This window comes from Aythya fuligula, chromosome 15, assembly GCF_009819795.1.
Source record: "Aythya fuligula isolate bAytFul2 chromosome 15, bAytFul2.pri, whole genome shotgun sequence".
Classification (NCBI taxonomy): domain Eukaryota; kingdom Metazoa; phylum Chordata; class Aves; order Anseriformes; family Anatidae; genus Aythya; species Aythya fuligula.
Window position 1 is genome coordinate 4339262 of NC_045573.1, and position 19042 is coordinate 4358303.

General features: G+C 36.7%; 1 protein-coding gene across 2 annotated transcripts in view; it reads right to left on the bottom strand.

The window, feature by feature from the left end:
* SDK1 (sidekick cell adhesion molecule 1) overlaps nucleotides 1–19042 on the bottom strand; it is a 387420-nt gene that overhangs the window by 196855 nt on the left and 171523 nt on the right. For both annotated transcript variants that reach the window (XM_032197267.1, XM_032197266.1), the window contains exon 5: nucleotides 8898–9031. In XM_032197267.1, the coding sequence (XP_032053158.1) occupies nucleotides 8898–9031 (134 nt within the window). The remainder of the gene's footprint in view (nucleotides 1–8897; nucleotides 9032–19042) is intronic.

The following is a 19042-nucleotide window of genomic DNA, read 5'->3' on the forward strand; positions in this document are numbered from 1 at the left end:
TGCTCTGTGATGTATATTGAGAAGAGATTAAAAACATCTTTAGTATGAAAACTTTTAAAAATGATAACCCTCAAGCAACCATATGTTTGTGAAAGAATGAGATGAAAATTAGTTTTTGTAAATATGCTGGGGAGGGAGGGGGGTGTCTGCCAAGCAAGCCTTTAGCATGTGTAAGACAATCTTTAGGAAATAGTTAAGCTTTTGCAGTAAGTGAAAAAGTTATTCTATTAAACAGCTGTTTTGCGCTTATTTATTATGCCTAATCTCTATTGTTTATAAGACATTTCAAACTTGCCTAACACAATGACAGTTTAAAGAACATCAAATTACATCCTAAATTACTTATTGTTTTTTATACTTAAGAGCAAGCACTACTCCTGTGAATAAAAAGTGACATTCTGTGAGTTTATCCAATTTATAAGAAAAGATGCTCCTCACTATTTTATTAAGGAAGAGCTTTGTATCTTTTTATCCTCTCGTTGACAGAAGAGCCAGGACAAACTGTCTCATTACAGAATCATACAGAGCTGTCACAGCCATATATTACATGGATTTTTTTTCCCCCTCTGAAAGAGATTTTTCCCTTAAAACAGCATGTTTAAGCTAAGGCTCCCTTCACTAAGTTTAAAAAAAAAAAAAAAAAAAAAAAAAAGTATTTTATTATTAAAAAGCATCTCTCAGTAGAGTTTAGCAACTCTAAATAAATTAAAATGATATTTTAAATACACCCAACTTTGTAAAGATGTGAAGAGAAAAATTTCATGTCAGCTACTTAGAATACTTAGTCAGGAGTGTAGCATAACAGAAGGGGATTCATAAGATATCAAAAGGGGTAAATTGATATGAGAGCCTTCAGTAGGTATTCCTTTTAAAGCTTCAGAGTAATGACACTTATATAAACTGAAACTCAAACCTCTCTATGAATGCCTACAAATGGCTATATTTTTCTCCTCTAAGTTTATATAAGGGGCAGTTTATCTTGCCCATACGTGATAACAAAGAAATAGAGTTCTAGGGAAAAGATGGTGCGCCAGTCCTACAGTACCAGGATGGGGCCAACACTGGATGTTGTTTTTCTTAAAATCTTCTGGTTTATGATTTCTGTTACTGTTATATTATTTATCATATCTATTTACTTAATAGTATTTTTTGTAGTATTATCAGTACATTTTAAAAAGCTTTTCAAAGATTCAAAACTACTGCTTAAACTTACACCTATGGGCAGCCACTACTATTTTCACAACAACTAATCATGGGTATAAAGTTTCTAAGCAAGAGACAACAGTAAATTAGTTTATTTCCTCGCTGCATTAAAATAGAACAAAGAAACTAGACAGAATTATTTTTACAGCAGAAGGCAGTTAAGTTGCAATTGGTCTATACTGTCAGTTTTACCATTTCCACCCCAGTAAGATGACTGAAACTTGACTGGCCAACATCGTTTTATGTCTGATCAAAATAATGCTTATTTCAGCAGCCTCCTTTCATCTTATTCAATGCTAGATCACTAGTACAAGACTGACTCTGAAGAAAATTTTTGATTCTGATCAAAAATATTTTCTTTGTAAATTCTGAAATACTATTTAAAAGAATTGTAGGTCAATCAGTGAGATTAAAAAGCATATCCATTGAACTAGCAATACTTTTCTGTCCAGAAAAGTTTTCTGGCATTTCTCTTATGTTGGCCTTCTAAAAAATGATCACAGTTTGTTCAAGATGGCATTTTTCTGTATGGCATGTATAATTGATGTATGTCACTTTTTGTAAAATGATTGCAAGGTAAATTCAATTTTCTCTTTTCCTTGTTTGTGTCCTCTAAGAATCTCTTATCTCCACATATCAATTACAGAGCAGTGACAGAGATAGGATACAAATCACTCCAATGAATGTAATAGCAAAAGTGATTAGAGATAGGAAGAGATTAATTGCATGTGTCAGATATAAATAAAAGGGTTTAGAAGACAACCCAGGATTTTGAGTGTGTGTGTGTATTCCAGATCTCTTACAGACAAAAAGAAAAACAAGCCTTACAAACAGACAAGTGTAACAAGAAGCTATGTTAAAATAATGAGTTGGATTTCAGAAACTCGACATTTGCCAGTTTTTCAGCTTGCATAATGTATGTACATATGCCAAAGGAATATACACTCAACTGGTGTGCATTTTCCCAGCTTCGCAAGCTAGGGACGATTCCCCATAATAACAAGTGTTATGTAAGTGGCATTTGGGAGAAAAAGAAGGAACTATTTCCATAAAGTATGCATTTGAAGCTTTCCACATTTTTTTGATGCAACATGATTAATCAAGTACCAGATATTTAAATATGTTACATGTTGATTTCTGCTGTTTATATTCTCAGTAAGACTGGAAAAAAAAAAAAAAAAAAAAAAAAAACCATATAGAAAGGTTATTTTATTGCCTTTCCATTCCAAAAATACATCATCCTCTACTCTACTAGGGTTGACTTACTTAAAATCTTATAATGAATCTGAGGAAAGTCAACTGGAAGTCAAGTCCTACTAGCAGAGGGGCCACAAGTCACCTGGAAGGGGGGAGTTGCAGCAGATGCAAAATTGCACCATGGATGACAATAAGTGTTATCAAAAATAGTCCAGAGGAAGAAGCTGGAGACAAACCAGCCTTCCTGCTGTTTATCAGAACACTGATAGAATATTTGAGCAAAGCCAAAGAAAAGTTCAAGCTACCACAGATGATCCTTGCCTAATCTAGTTCCTGCAGCTTACCAATTTATGACTTTATCCATAGGTTTTTCTTTACATCACTACAATTAAAAGTGAGAAAAGTTTTCCTTTAAGGGGAAGAAAGGCTCAGAATTACAGAAAAGATCTGGCAGCACAATTTGGAGCCCAAGAATGTTGTTAAAATCAGAACATAATCTGTTATTTCTTAGTAATGCATATAATATGATTCTACATTGCAATTATGTCTCACAGTAGATAATAGGGCAAACCATTGAGAATATTAGCCTTCAACATAATTCCTAGCCCTGGACAATGCTTAAATCAACGTTTGTTCCGATGCCTCAAAACCTAATCTTTAACATTAACTCAATTTAGTCCTTTTTGTTACAGCTATAATTGTTACTTAAATGCTTTTGACTTAAACATATGCATATCAAAGCATAGTTAATTTGCATGCAAACTATTATCAAAATCAGAATAAACAAAAATTCCTGCTTAAAAACATATGCCCTTCAGTATTAGAGCAGATTGGAGCTACAACTAAAGAAAAAGCATATAGCAGTTTTCCAGGGTGTTAAAGATGGCATTTACACAGACTTCATCCTTAAGGTTCAATTTCAAATCCCAAACACTTCTACAGCCTCCTTCAAATTAACTTTTTGGATAACAAAAGAATGTTAAGTGATCATCAAAGTGAAGGCACACATTTGCTCATGAAATCACACATGACAATTGCCAGGATATCTTCCCTAGAAATTCTGCCCGACAAAGAGAAAGCAATGCCTGTGCAGAAAATGCAAAAGGAGAGAAGTGTCATTATCTCAAAGAATGAATTAAAACCAGTGTATAGAGGGCCAAGCTGTACTCATTGGACTTCCCCACTATCTGATCACAACCTCAGGCATATACGGTACAAACACTGGACAGAAATGCAATTTTATTTCACCCCGTTCCTTTTCTTTTCCCCCATTCAAAAAAAAAAATTAAAAAAAAAATCATTAATTTCACCTCAACAGCATTGACCCACAGTGGCTAAGTGGAGTAAATTCCCTTGGCAGGAACTAAAAACAGTTTGACAAGTTTATAGGACTTGCACGAAATTGACCTCAGAATAGAAATCTCTGTTCTCTAGGGGGTCCTGCCCACTCCCTTCCCTCTGCTGACACCTGAAAGCTGGAACTAGCAATGAAAAATTTATGCAGCAGTATGTTTCAAACATAGCCATGAAGGATCCTCAACATCTGCTGACTTGAGCAAACCTCGGTGGTTAATATGAAAAATTACGTGTGTGAAATGCTTTCTTCGGAGAGGAAGATGTCTGCCCAGAGCCTTCTGAGAACTTATCTTCTCAACAGACCTGACAGAAGGGTGTCAAAAGCAGCATTGTATCAACTACAGTGGCAGGCAAAATGGCACGTTTTCCTCCACTTTCTTTTCTAACAGTGTAAAGAATATTTCATATTTACTGCCACTGGAAGTGGCCTAAACATCTTGTGCTATAAGAACTTTTCTTTATAACCAAAAAAAATGAACAAAAACTTTCACTGCAAAGTCAGTACCCTGTCAACCTGGAACTGAACTCCTTCCTTCCATAAAATTTTGTGTTTGATGATACATTAAATCAAAAAAACAAAATAAGTCTCAACCAGAGACAAACAGAGACTGTTCAGCCTCATTTCAATGGCTACCATTACAGAAGAAAATGTCCTTTTGTAACAAAAGTGGAAGCTGGGCAGAACAACATGACACCCTCATATTTTAAATTAATTGCAACCAAGCCAGAAGTTTAATGTTTAATCCCCAATTTACCCCCAACTTTTTTTTTTTTTTTTTTTTTTAAAGCAACATTGCCAGTGCTCAAGGGAAAAATTTATATTTGTTAAATGATAATTGGCTTTATTATCATTGACTCTTCAGAAATGCTGGCTGGCAAGGTTTTTAAAATTTTCATCAGTCTTGTTTTCTGTTTATACAAAGCCTGCGTCAGAAAAAAGACATCAGTCTGCAGAGCACTCCACATCTCCCGGTATTATGAATAGGTGTTGAGACTACCTAATTTACTAATAAATCTATTGAAGCGACATGCATCTCAATATTTCACAGCTTAATAAGGAGGTCCAGAAGTAAGGCCCCAAATTGCAGTTCCAGATGATTAGCGCTGCAAAACCAATTGAAGCAGGAGTATCTAAGCTGTCAGAACAGCTTACACATAGCCACCTTTTGCAAACTTGCCATTTAAATCACTTACCGGGAGACACTTACTCAAGTTTTTCATAAAAATCCTTGGAACAAGCTGAAATAGCAGTGCATACTGTTAAAAGTTTGCAAGTGGGCCAGGGGTGCTCACGTCTATAGCGCTGCATTGTAGTTAATAATAGAAAGATCTCAGCAGGGTTTTTCGAACTTCTTAAGTGGCACTGGAGTCTTGCCGTGTCATTAAATAACAAAACAAGGACACTCGTTGCGTGCATTGCAGTGACTACCTCAGCCAGCAGCTTACGGTAATAAAAAGCTCCCTATTACTTGTTCTTAAACACTTTTTAAATTCCTGACTTACATACCAGAAGCCCTAACAGTTACATTGGGAGGGTCTTCATAACTCTCTGCAGCCCACAGTCTCTCCCCAGTTTAAAAAAAAAAAAAAAAAAAAAAAAAAAGAATAAAAAGAATAAAAACCTCACCTTCACACGTAAGTGGCACAGACTACAGAAAAGTGCCATGTATCCTGTTTTTGGTTTTTGTTTAAGTTCTATGCTACAGCCAAAGGAAGCTTGCGGCAAGGTTTACGAGAAATTTAGCTGATATACAGTAGCATGACCATCAAGGAAATAAGAGCTTTATGATGGCCTTACTTTAATGAATACTTCCATCTTTAAGTGTCCTGCCAACACTGGTAAGATCAAAAGCCTGCCATTCTATCCCCCTGACAAGCCAACAACTTCTCAAGGAAGAAAACTGACCATCTGTGCTGTAATGTCTAATTGGGAGAAGGAACAAAAAAAAAGAAAAAAAAAAAGAATCAAGGACCAGTTTAAGGTATTATCATCAAACCTATTGATAAATAGATGGAAGCAGGGAAGAACATTACAGTAAAAACAATTGGGAAATCCTTAAAGTGCTACTTGCATCTAAGAAAAGAAGGTTGCAACAGCTCAGTGACAGGTTAACTATCTGTGTTAACAGGTTAACACGCCTCTGGTCAGGTTGGGAAGTTCCAGTGATGGAGTTAGCACTGAAATCCTCCAAAAACAGGAAATCTGCAGAATTTTTGTCAGGCAGCAAGTGATGTATTTGAAAGAAAAGAGAAGAAAACTGGTTTTTGTGAATATTACTGCTACTAAACCCTTAACTTTCATAGCTGCTTGGCCAAATTTTTCCTTTGTTATTGATGAGGTGGCTCTATACATAGCTAAAAAGAAGTCAAGATTTCCATTAGCTTTATATACATTTCAACTGATTTTAAGACATTTTAAATTCAGGACTGATTTATAACATCTCATTCTAATTTCAGACATGACATACTGGCTTTTGGATATCAGTTTGATTTCACCAGACGGTTTGGTATATTTTCCAGATATTGCTCAAACTCCATTTACTTCCAGCCACAATTCAAGGCTGTGACTTCCATCTGCAATTTAAAGGCCCTGCAACTCATGCTCTGCTTACCTTAGGGCTATACCTTTCTCCTAGTGTCAGTCTTATGTTTGGGACCAGAACAGGACTGCTTTCTCAGCTGTCAGAGTTTGATTTTACAAACGTGTTTTTTCTGTAGGCTGGAGCAAGTCCGATGCTGATGTCCTTCAAGGAATAACAAGCTGTGCATCTCTAACAGTGTGTTCTCAGTGGATGACTACCCTGGGAATTATCTGTATTTTTTTCTGTCTGCCCTCAATAAAAGTGGCAATGTGTGCCGAGTCATGTAGCAAGGTTGCACTCAATTAATATATAAATATAGTCACACAGAGATTGGATATTCCACTTCACACTTGAAATAATGAAGCTGGTTGTCTTTGTTATTATTCTTGATTATTTTAGACCTGTCCTAACAGAAGATAACATGTGCCATCTCTTAAAATCTGATAGGATTCAGACAGTGACAATTCAATGTAGTATCTTCCAGTCCTGTATGTCCCTTTACAAATTTGTTTTCAACTGCTTGCTGGAATTATTTATTACTCTTCCAAAATACACCATTTTCCTGCAACCATTCTCTGCATACTCTATCATTCAGGACCCTATTTTTGCCTGATTATTTCCTATTATTGGACTGAAGGGGTTTATTCACTTGTATCTAATCTATCACACATTTCTTTTCTTCCTCAGATCAAAGTTCACGACCACCATGTTAATCTCATTTCCTTTACAGACACTGCAATGCCTAATGGCCAGGGTCTTTCTTCAACTCATGTAGCGTTACTCATCCTGGCTCAATTTATTAAAATGTTTATTTATCTCTGAGGTTTTATGAGGTTTTAAATAGTCCTCATTGATTAATATTCATTCTAACAAGCAAATCCATATTTGGCTTTCCACCTTGCCTCATTCCTATTGTTCGCATTCCAGATAGACTTTGCATTCATGGTATCAAGTCCGCATGCATTTAAGTATTTTCTTTTCCATATGCTGGTATTACCTTCTGCTTTGCACAGAACTTGTTATGCATGCATGATCACAGACTATTTCTAGCATTAATTAAGATATGAAATTAAAGTGAGAAGTATATTATTGGTTGCATAATACAAACAATATAAGTTTGCTTTAAAAACCAAATTACTGAAGTGTTAGCAAACCTCTTTATACTGTTAGAAACAATGTTTACCATCTACATGCCACAGTACAGATGGAATGCACACAAGTGGATTTGCAATATTATTTCCAATTCAGAAAAACGTACAAAAAGCATGAGGAGTTCATTTAATCTATAAACATAGCTAAGAAAACACAGGTTTGTCTCTCCTGCTCTGCGTACCACCAGGCAGCCTCTGCCCTCCGTGACTCACTACACAATGTACTCCTGAACCCACTAGCAAGGCTTCCATTGTTTGCAGAAGAATAACTTTCCCTCAAATCTGATGAGGAATTTTACTGGAGAAAAAGTCATTTTTTTGTTAGAAATTAAATGTTTCACAGGTACATAATGTTTTTGATGAGCTTCTGATAAAAGCATATAATCAACAGCAATTTGCTACATTTCCTGCCCCCAAACCAAGAGACTCCCAAGTTTTGTTCTTCTGAGGAAGCTAGCCATGTGGACTGGCTCAAACCTATTAATTTCCAAGATCAAAAGGGCATTTTATCATGCTGATTGGCAGAGATCTGAGAGCACTGCATCTTCTAGAAGCTTAAACTGAAAGAGTACCCTGTCAGTAATGCTGCCAGCCTCATAGACAATTTACTTAATCATCTCTTCCTTATCTCTATAATCAAAAATAGAAACCTCCACATTCACTCAGGCTAACATACTCCCTACCTCACTGTTACATTAAAAACACCTCTACCAAATGCCCTCAAAGGGAGTCAAACCTTTCTACGTGCTTAAATTTCTTTATGCAAACACATTTACCAAACAGTTTACAATATTTAACATATGCACATTTTACTGATCGTACATGTAAATATACGGTGTGCAGCCATTTTTCTGACCCCATTGCTCTGCTGCTTTTGCTGTAAAACCTACTTATGGAATGTCTCTGTAATGTTAGGTGTTAATACAATTTGTGCAAAGTAAAATAATAAGTAATAACAATGAAATGTGTGTTCCCTGGGACTCCGTGATAACTCCAGGTAAAAATAATGTCATAGACTGGGAATAGACTCATTAATAAAATTGCACTCAGAAGAGTGACTTGTTTACTTACGCACAATGGAAAACAATACATTATCAAACCCTGTATTAAAAAGAAATTATGATCACAACAGCACAACAAACAGCCAGGGATATCATCATGTACCTGCCTTGCACAAAACAAACAACCAGACAAAAGGCTTTGAGGCTGATTTGTCGAGGGCCTGTACTCCCCCAGGTCCCTCTTGCTGCACAAGCTGTTCAGCGTGCTCTGAACTAACCAGGAAAAGTCAAACTCCTTTAGGAATCCAATCCTTTGTTAGTAAGGCTGTTTTTATTAGGGCAGAGTTTTGGGAATACCTTCTGTAACCTCAGTAACACGGCATGTTTTCTAATATTTGGATACTCACTTGCTACGCTGAGCTGAATCAATGGACTTGTCTTGTTCTCACCATTCTTTTCATTGACAGCCTGGACGTAGTAGCCTCCCGCATCAGCCACTGATGTTGCAAGGATCACCAGCTGATTCTCCAGTGTTATAGCTCTGTTTAGGAAAGTAAAAGATAGTGTTCAAACCAAAGAACAGTATTCACTCTGCAGAAATTGCACAGTGCTTCAGACTCAACAGAATACTATGATATTCATTGGGCATTTAAGGCAAGATGTAAGGCAATCCAAAACAGCCTAACTTCAAACACCTTCACAAGTAACACAAGATCTTCGATGCTTTTAGGTTTTTTTCTCTGTTTAGATCACGTGACTTGTTTATGGTAACATGCAAAAAGCTATAAAAAAGCTATAACACATGAAATCAAAACAGTTTCAATGGTTTTAAGAAGTTCCAGATGAAGTGACGAATAAAAACAAAGACACCGTGCAACTGCATCATTATGGGCTAATGGTCCCAGCAAATATAAGCATACTGCAAAGTCAAGGTGACCGAAAACATTTCCAAGGCATGAAAGCTAGCCTATTAAAAGGCTGACACTCCGGGAATAACACCACCTAGTTCAGTGAAAGGAAAAAAAAAAAAAAAAAAAAAAAAAAAAAGCAGCTGAACTCCAGAAGGTAAACTTTCTGTAGATACGGCATCAGTAATTATTGCAATACCACAGATGAAGAACACTGACAGGTTAGAGCCTAACCAATATCCTCAGATGAGCTGTGTGTACATAGGGAGGGAAGAGCTTTCATTTAACCTAAAGCAGGTGGGAAAACACAACCCTGCGGTTAGCACCGGCGTAGACTCGGAGGAGTCAGTAAATGTAACTATATAACCCAAGTCTACACTTGCTTAGTGCTGCTATACATCAAATGTCTCTAGAAATCCCCTCGTAGGCCAGAATTACTCATTTACATTGCAGTAGGGTTGGTGCCTTTGCATTTTATATGTATTGAATAATCTTTTCCTTGCCTATGCAAGATAAAGTTTTAATCCAGAGAAATTATGTAAAGTTCTAAGGGCTGAATTGAGCAGGACACAGGTAGCTGAAAAACAGATAAAAGAACATGTAGAGTTCCATAGCAAGCCTGAGGAGCTAAGAGATGACACAAATGTCAACTGGGCCAGGCACAACTTCAGTAATCTGAATGCAGGTCTTGGAGCACGAAACTCCTACCTGCACTTACATCACTTGATGAGAAACCCCACTGAGTTCAGCTGTGCTATTAGGCAAATCCTTGAGGATGAGGTTGAAACACAAGATATAAAGTTACACAGGATGAAAAAGTTCGTATATCAATAGGCCATAAAGAGTCAGATGCCAAGTCAAACTCTTTGTACATTAATCAATCAGTATTGAAATTTCCTGCATGTCTTCCTCCTGTTTTGGTAAAGTATTGTTAACATCAGTAATTCACAATTATTTTGCTTTTGAAAAAGCATTTTAAAGCAATGGGGGAAGCCCACTCCTACTGTAGCATACTAGTTTTTGTTTTTGTTTTAATGTAGATGGCTGCATTGGAAATGAGAAGATAACAGTCTCTATTTGAAGTGTGTTCAAATGCTGTGGGTATCATTATCACTTCAGTTTTCTAACATGGATACAAAGAACACAATTGCTATAAGGCTATCAGTAGATACCAATAAATCAAAAATATCTCCAAAATACATAAAGCTATTTTCCAGCACTGATGATGGTACAAGTCCGTTAAATTCAGTCACTGCACACCAGCTAAAGATTTTGTTTGCATTATCTTTATTGATAGCTTTTATTATAGAAACTGTAAGAAATATGATGGCATGATTTTTTCTTTATTCAATGAACCTGTAATTGCTTAATTGACTTAGAAAATCAAAGATTGATAGATTTACAGAGTGGGGATATAAAATGCAATTAATATGACATTTGATAAAGCAAATAAAGATAAAATTCCAGTGAAGTGCTAATAATTGAATATTAAAAGACTATGCGATTATAGTCATTCCTACAGTAGTTCTAAAGCATGCAGCATAAGAAAGATTCTTTGAAAATACTGAAATACATTTCAGACTGCTTTGAGGCCAGCTGCCAGTTTTAAAACTCAAAAGTATTAAAGTTGATCCATGAATACTGGTGAGATGCACACTGATACTACCTGCATGTGTGAGCAAAATAATGTTTGCAAGTGAAATGTGAAGATTTTATGCACATAAGTGTATTTGAACTGAAAAAGCTCAGTGCAGAAGGGCTGAACGTAATATATTGTGTGTTCAAATTAGTGTGAAAAGTTTAATATTAATTTGTATAGCAAAAAATAATGAGAGGATAAAGAAATTACTGAATACAATTCTTTGGGGTCATCAATTCCACAGTCAAATTAATGATAAATTAAAGAACCCCAAATGAGTTATTAATGACTAAGAATTCTGTGAAAAATCAAATGTTTCAACTTTGGTTACTAAAGACAGGAATAGGGTAAGACATGAGCATTCAGAGGCCACAGACTCTGGGAATTTTCTTTAGATCAAGTAAGAGCTGTGTGCACCAGGAAAATCAATTAGTCACGTTTTAAGGACTCATTAATGCCAATGTTTCTAAACATCTGAAGATTCATGCCACATCCCTTATCAGGGTTGCAACCACATTTTGCACAACAGCTGCACAGAGCGCCCTAAAATTGGCTTAACATGTTCCCCTGGGTTCATTGTTTGTTTTCATTGTCTGTTGTAACTTTTAAATTATGACAGCACCACACTCATGTTCGAAGGAAAATCTGATTGCCGGCTGCTCAGCTCACTAGCAAATTTGAGGAAGACAACTGCAGCAGATGGAGTGGTCCTGTCAGAAATTCATACCCAGAATTTATGGAAAACAAATATTGGTTTTAAAAAAACAAACGAACAAAAAAAAAACAACACCGAACTTAACTCAATTTAACATTTTCAAGACAGAAGCAACCAGCAAATAAACTAAACAGAGTGATCCCTTGGGGTTCCTTAAGCATAAGGAAAGAAGCATTTTAAATCATGTATTTTAATAGAAGATATTTTAGAAAATCTCCAGAGCTCAGTGGAAGCCTGTAGGGAACAGCAGCCAATATGCAAACAACGTACACGTCTGAGTGGTAAGCAGTTACAATGATACCTCAGAAGCATTTCTACAACCCCTTTAGCACAGAAGCACCCACAGACTAGAACAGATGAATCTGAAAGGGAAGACAAGTTGTGTTTTCGAAACTGCAAGCCACGTCTATGACACGGTGCCTAACCAACGACTATGATCTGACAGGACAGGAAAACAGCAATGATGGAGATCCGTAATTTCATATATATGTATAACCAACTCTTCTAAGTATCTGAAGATGTAAACAGACACCTACTGAGATTTTCATGACTTCCATTTACTGAAACCAGAATTAAGCACTTGGACACACACTGGAATTTTTTAACTGTGGACTTCTGAATTGAGCTAATACTTTAAAAAAAATAATCTGCTGCAAATAATCTCTGAAGTTTGATCTAAAGCTTAAGGAATTTATGTTAATATCAGTGCGACGTGAATCAGGCCAATGGAAATAATAACACTTTGGAAAATTTTCATGGCATTTAATACCATATTTTTTTTGCTGTTAAAGCTTTCCAGCTCTAAAAATTGAATCATTTATTAAAATACTGGAAATGAACTCTGCAGTATCTCAAATTGGTGGATTTCATATTAAAACCAATTATTAATGGAAAATACCAAAATCTACTCTACCAGTGGATAATTGTCTAAAGTTAGAAATTAACTCAGTTATTAGTGTACCAGATTACACAATAAGTAGGTAGCACGACATCACAAAAACATCACAAAACGAGAATCAGAGTAACCTGATTAGGCTTCCTCTTAGAAGGCAGCCATCTGTTCCTGAACAAGGGTGCAATATTTTAGTAAAAAGGCCTTCATAAAGCCTCTTTTCCTCCAGCAAGTACCAATATCCAATCCCTCTCTCCCAGGTATTTTTACGAGACCCATGTCGCCCTCAGAGCACTAACACCGGCATTACTGACAGGTGTCCTCGCGGCTCTTTCCTGTTGGAAGAGGCAGACACTCCGTAGTTATAACACAGCTGTTCAGTGAAATCCTAACTCAGAGTAGGGCATGCGTGGCTTAGCAGTGAGCATTTCACCACCCATGTGTCTTCCAATTCTGACGGGAAATTATTAATCAAAGTTATTTAAATGCATGCAAACAGTTCTTGTTTTTCAAGACGTAATCACAGGGCAAAATATTAGTGTATCTGCTACAGAGCATGGCCATAGCAACAAAGCAAGAGGAGCTGTGACCGGATGCCAATTTTACAAAACAGTGCACAGGTTTCAGTTATTTCATTGCAAATCAACTAAAAATAAAAGAAAATTATACTTACTCAGCTGCTGAATATTAAGTACAGCTACACAAATTAATGCATTGATTTTACAATCAATGCTAGTTTATAGCATCGCTTCTTTAACTGTGCCATGGCACAACAAGCAATTCTGACTGGGATTTCTAGTCATGAAAGCAAACCAAGGTTAAAGAAGAACAACAAAACCAGTTGCGATTTCCAGGCACAGGCTGAGTACCACTGAAACCTCGGTTTCATAGGGTTACTGACATTATTCCCCATGTTTGCTAATGAACCCCTTATGCAAAACCCCACCTGTGTAAAGCAATCGTAAAGCTGGAGCAGATGTGGACGGAAAACCGTACTTCATCAACGATCAGTGATCCACTGCCTGACTGAACATGGTATCAAGTAGAAGTCTACAGGGTCTGTCTTTGGCAGTATAATGGTTTTAGAAGTGACAGCATATCACAAATTAAACACAAGCCCATAACATCATGATTTATGAAACAGGTAAACCTCAGAACCGGTTGCCACAAAAACACTGGAAGACTCAGGAAACATTACTGGTTCTAGCAAAGTGAGGCTTCCACTTAGGTTTGGCTACCAACCAAAATAAAAAATAATTAAATAAACACCACACAAAAACATTAACCCCACCCTCTGCAAAAGCAAACAAAAAATAATAAAAAAACATACAGTCATCCAGAAGGCATGATATACTGAAGATGACTCAAGAAACCTTAATCCACAAAACACAAAAATTGTCACAAGTGTCTTAATATTTATGTACAGGGCTGCTGGAAAAAGTATCTCAGATTTAAGCAGAGCCATCAAATATTGAGTGTTGTTATAAAATTCTTAGCAGTTTGCCCTTGGAAAAGCTTATTTCTATTCTTTTGAGATAGAGGCTCCCAGAAGGGGCTCTTAGATCAGTTATCTGAAATATATATTTAAAATCGTGCCCATATCAAGCAATTACTGGTCTAGAGATAAAACAAAACAAAACCCAAGATAATCACTACATAACTGATCATGAAATAGATGTTTGCAGTGAGACAATGCTACCGATCCAGGAGCAAGCAATTACAACCAGAACAAGCAGTAATATTCATAAGCGCACTGCTTATGTTAAAATGTTCCTTCTCTTCCCCCAGGTTTTCAGCAGCTTTAGTTCTTATTTAATACAACTTAATTATTATCACACAACTCTACTCCTTTGACATTTTAAAAAAATATATTAATTTTTAAGCAACAAGACAGTGCAGCCCATATAAGTACCTGTGTGTGCCTAGATGGCAGCTCTGAGGGGTTTTGTTACCCAGCCACACTGATCAACGGCTGAACTGCAACAGCAGTTCTCAAACTACAAGTAAAACCCAGAATTTCAAGATAAAAGGTACATCTCAGTCAACAACAAAAACCAGAAACTTGGAATAAAGAAAGTCAAATTTTCTCCAGCCTTCTTGTCTTCCCGAATTGTTACTGCATTCAAGGTACTGGTGTGTAAATAGAGCACCTATTCTCTCCTCTCTCCAGTTTATCATACAATCAACATGTTGAACTCCACTTGCGACATCACTATTTGTTGCTATGGCCATAGCTAGCAACCACTGGAAAGAGAACTGGTGAAAAGTCTTAAATACGATTTTTATTTTTTATTTTTTTTAACAAAACATTGCAGTTAGAAATTATCTTAGGTTGTTGATCTACACAGCTGGCTGGCTTCACTGACAGCAAGCACAAAGACTATTTGTAATCATTTGGGATTTTATAGCCCAATTTACAAACAGACATGAATATTGCTCTGCTCTATGACATTTCTCCTGAACTGATTATTCAAGGTATTGCGTATTTGTTTGTTTTAAAATGCTGATTTTTTCCCTTTCCTTCTCTGTGAAAGGAAAAGTTCTGTTATTAAATTGCATCTTCACTTCTGATAAAATATGTCAGCATAATGGTATGTGGTATCATGGTTTGTAGTTAAGTATTAAAGTTTTCTGCCGAAGATATAATAATCTTCATACCATTATTTCACTGACAGGTATACTACTGAATAAAAACAAATGTGAGGCATGACTGTGAACTGCACTAAAGATAAAACAAATTAGCAGTGGCACATCCCTGTCACAGGGCAATGCACTGAAAAGGTAATTGATTATACAACAAAAACTTCAACCTCTAAATAGCATATTTAACAGATAAATTTAGACATGCCATAACTTTGCCTACTTAGATGCTCCCAACCTCTGCTTATTCATGTTCTTGAATTTGCCCTCAGCCATATTTCTGCCATTCTGTGCTTGATTCCACACCCGTCTCATTTTAAATCATCTTTTTCACTAGCGGAGAATAATATTTGACATGGCTGTTTCTGTATAAACATACCTAGTCTCAGTGACCCAAAAGACTGCCTCACAGCAACTAAGTACCCACACAGTCTGAAAATAAAATTTCAAATCTTGGGTCAACGGGGAACACTTTCCAATACATTTGGTCCATTTTCTCATACTACAATTCGATACAATTCATACATTTCAAGCTACATAAATGCATATGAGGATTTTTAAAACAAATATACTGAGTACATGGTGCTTTGACAAAAGTCTGGCTATAATCACGGAACCCAATGGCAGCTGCCTAACAGCGATGATGAAACAGTCACACACATTGTGGAAGAGGATCACAGGAGCCAATGGCTTTGTTGGTTTTTTGTTTGTTTGTTTGTAACTAGTGCCAGGAAAATACTAGCCATTCAACTGTTAGGTGGTCCAATATACAAGTATGTTGAAATAAATTGGAGAGTTTCATTGGAAAGGAAAATTTGTACAGCTGTAACTTACTGCATGCTTGTACAGCTGTAACTTACTGCATGCTTGTTTTGTGGAATAGTAGGGAATTCTCCAGAATTAACAGCCGAGTAGTCCATCACTATTTATATGCATTATCACTCCTTTTAACAGCACCAAATCTTTGTTAAAAGAGAATGGATACGTTAAAAAGTAGCAAGTGACTCAAGCATTAACCTTTACTGCTGCTACCTGTACAAAGAGCAGTGGTGCTGGGCAGCAGTAGAGCAATTTATTTAGCCAAGTTTTACTATGAGAGATAATTAAAGATTTAGTGGCTTGGATCAATACAACAGCTCATGCTATCTATGTACAGAACTGCAGTTTGCTGAGACTAGCACGTGTGTTATTGCTGCAAATTCACTGTACAATTTTATTACACAATATCTTGGAGGTTTGCTGTCTATATCAAGATAGGGATCTTGTGAAGTTATTTCTACTCACACACCATTAAGACATATATTATTGCTACATGGTGTGAATTGAGCAGAGGCCTGGGAGCCACGTATATCCAGTATTTTGCTGGTGATACGTAGCCTTGAGTTAGTTATTTAGCCTTTTGGTCTCTACGTTCTGCTGAGAGAGAAAAAGGATAATACATATATTTCTTTCTTTTTATGCTGAAAAATTTATCTATAAGCTTAAATAGTTAATACCTCTAGCACTCAAAAGATGTAGAGGATTATGCAAGTGCTAAATCTTAATACTCTTTACTTTCCCCTTGCTTTTCACTTTAGCTGTATGGCATTTTGTTATGACTTTAGGCAAAACTTCTCACCTACTGTCTTGCAACTGCTTGAAAATCTCCTGAATTATACAGACCGAGCAGGTGAGCATCGCTTTCAAAAACCAGTCTTCTAGTAACCCATGGGACTGTAGAGTACATCCCTAAGCAGAATCCCCTCATATTTAAACCTACAAATCTGTATTGAATAACAGCTGCATTTAGTAACAGATGCATCTACCACAGATGCCATAAAATCCTGGTTATTATTGAGAATAATACAGCAGAGGAAATTTCAAGTCAGATAATCACACACTTTAACGCCATTAATGCAAACATTTCCAAGCACTTCAGGTTAGTGACAGTAAAACAAAGAAAACACTAATAAAAACAATACCACCATTCCCACAAATACAACTCCAGCAGAAATCTGCAGGAAAGCAATGACTCCCTGTATCTACTGTAAGAAGGCGATGCAATGACAGAAAAGCAAAGCCAAGTTGGGTACATTCAACCATATGTGGAACATCCACATGAAGCCAAACACTGGAAACTTAAAAGACAAAAAGAACAGAACAGCATAACATCCCAGTGGCTTTTATGTCATGGCTTGTATCCAACAAGATTTCCTATCGATACTGTAGGAAACAGACCAGAACAAACAACTGGAAAATCCTATTCTATCGATAGCTTTTTATCTATTATTAGGTCTGTGCTATACACTCCTAATTTAAAAAATAACACAAGCTAAAAAATCAGAAAATTTAATTTTCTAATAAATGAGGTTAACATACATGAAGCTATGTGTCACAGCAAAGCTGTAGAACTCGAGAAAGTGGAAAGCAAAGTCAGGAGAAGCTTTATGTAAGAGGCTGAGAGGACAGACACAGTGGCAACTAAACCTCACCCTTTGACCATCCCTTTCTCATTCTCCCCAAGCATCAGCACGTGTGTACGCTGAAAAGAAAGGGGTGAGAAGAGCAGAGAGAAGCTTTCTGTAACCTTCTATTTTTACTGACTTATTAAATATACTACAGCACTGCATATGTTAAAATCTATGAAACCCCAGTAAGTGCATTAGCATCTTTTAAAATAAAGCATCCTGGAAGATAGCCTTCAGACACTCAGAAGTATAACTCCCTCTTGGGATCCATTTGTATTTTGTATTTGAAACCAGGTTACTGCCCTCGACTCTAAAACCCATAAAGAAAACTTCAGTAGCCAACTAAAATGTAAATAATGCATGACTCAAAGAGCAACAGGCCACATAGATTTTTTTGCTTTCAACTTCGGTGGTGTTACCAAAAACAGGAAGATAGGTAACCTATCAAATCCATTTATTTTTAAAATTACCTGAAATCAATACACGGGTGTATGACTTATTGTGTATTTGGCTTCAGAGGCTAATGACACAAGTTTCCTTGTGGCGGGGCAGCAACATATATTCAGGCCTTCTGGTTGTAAACCTTAAGCAAGTTAGAGGCCAAAGCCTCTGCAGTAAATCTTGCCAATCCTCTGGTAGAATGACAGCAACTTCTACTTTAAAAATAGTCCCAAAGGTAACGTAGAAGGAAAGAACTTCAAGTCCCTTCCATCCGATACTGAAGCTGTAAGCAGCACACATTCCCTCTAACGAAGAGCAATACAGAGTATGCATCCGAGAGACTGCCTTGTTTACATTTTCTGGATGATCCATAAACATTCTGCCTATGGAGCAGGGAAATGAAACCCAGAACTGTCAGTAAATGCAATTTTGTTTCTTTGATTTTATGGCTACAATATGCTTTGCAGAGCATTTTTATTTTCAGTGCTGAAGAAATACCCAGCTATGAGTTACATGGCACAAGAACTCACAAATCCTGGAAAACACACATGCGAATTACCAGATTCGCTTATATGCCTTACGTCGTGAACAGAATGCTCAACATCTTGCCGATGCAAGTAATTCTACATAATAGTTAGACCAGAACAGGAAACCTCTGATGCCCCCAAAGTCTTTACTGCAATCTGTCTTCACATATTTATCTCCCTACTTGCAGACGTTTCTGCTGCAGAGGTTTTAGGGATTTGCTCCTGCAACGCAGCAAAACGCTGCTCCCTGTGAATCCCCTCATCTGGAGAAGAGGTGCTATTACTGAGTTAATGGACAGTAGGCACAACAGTTCCATCACCTTCAGTTACTGACTCTTTTTAT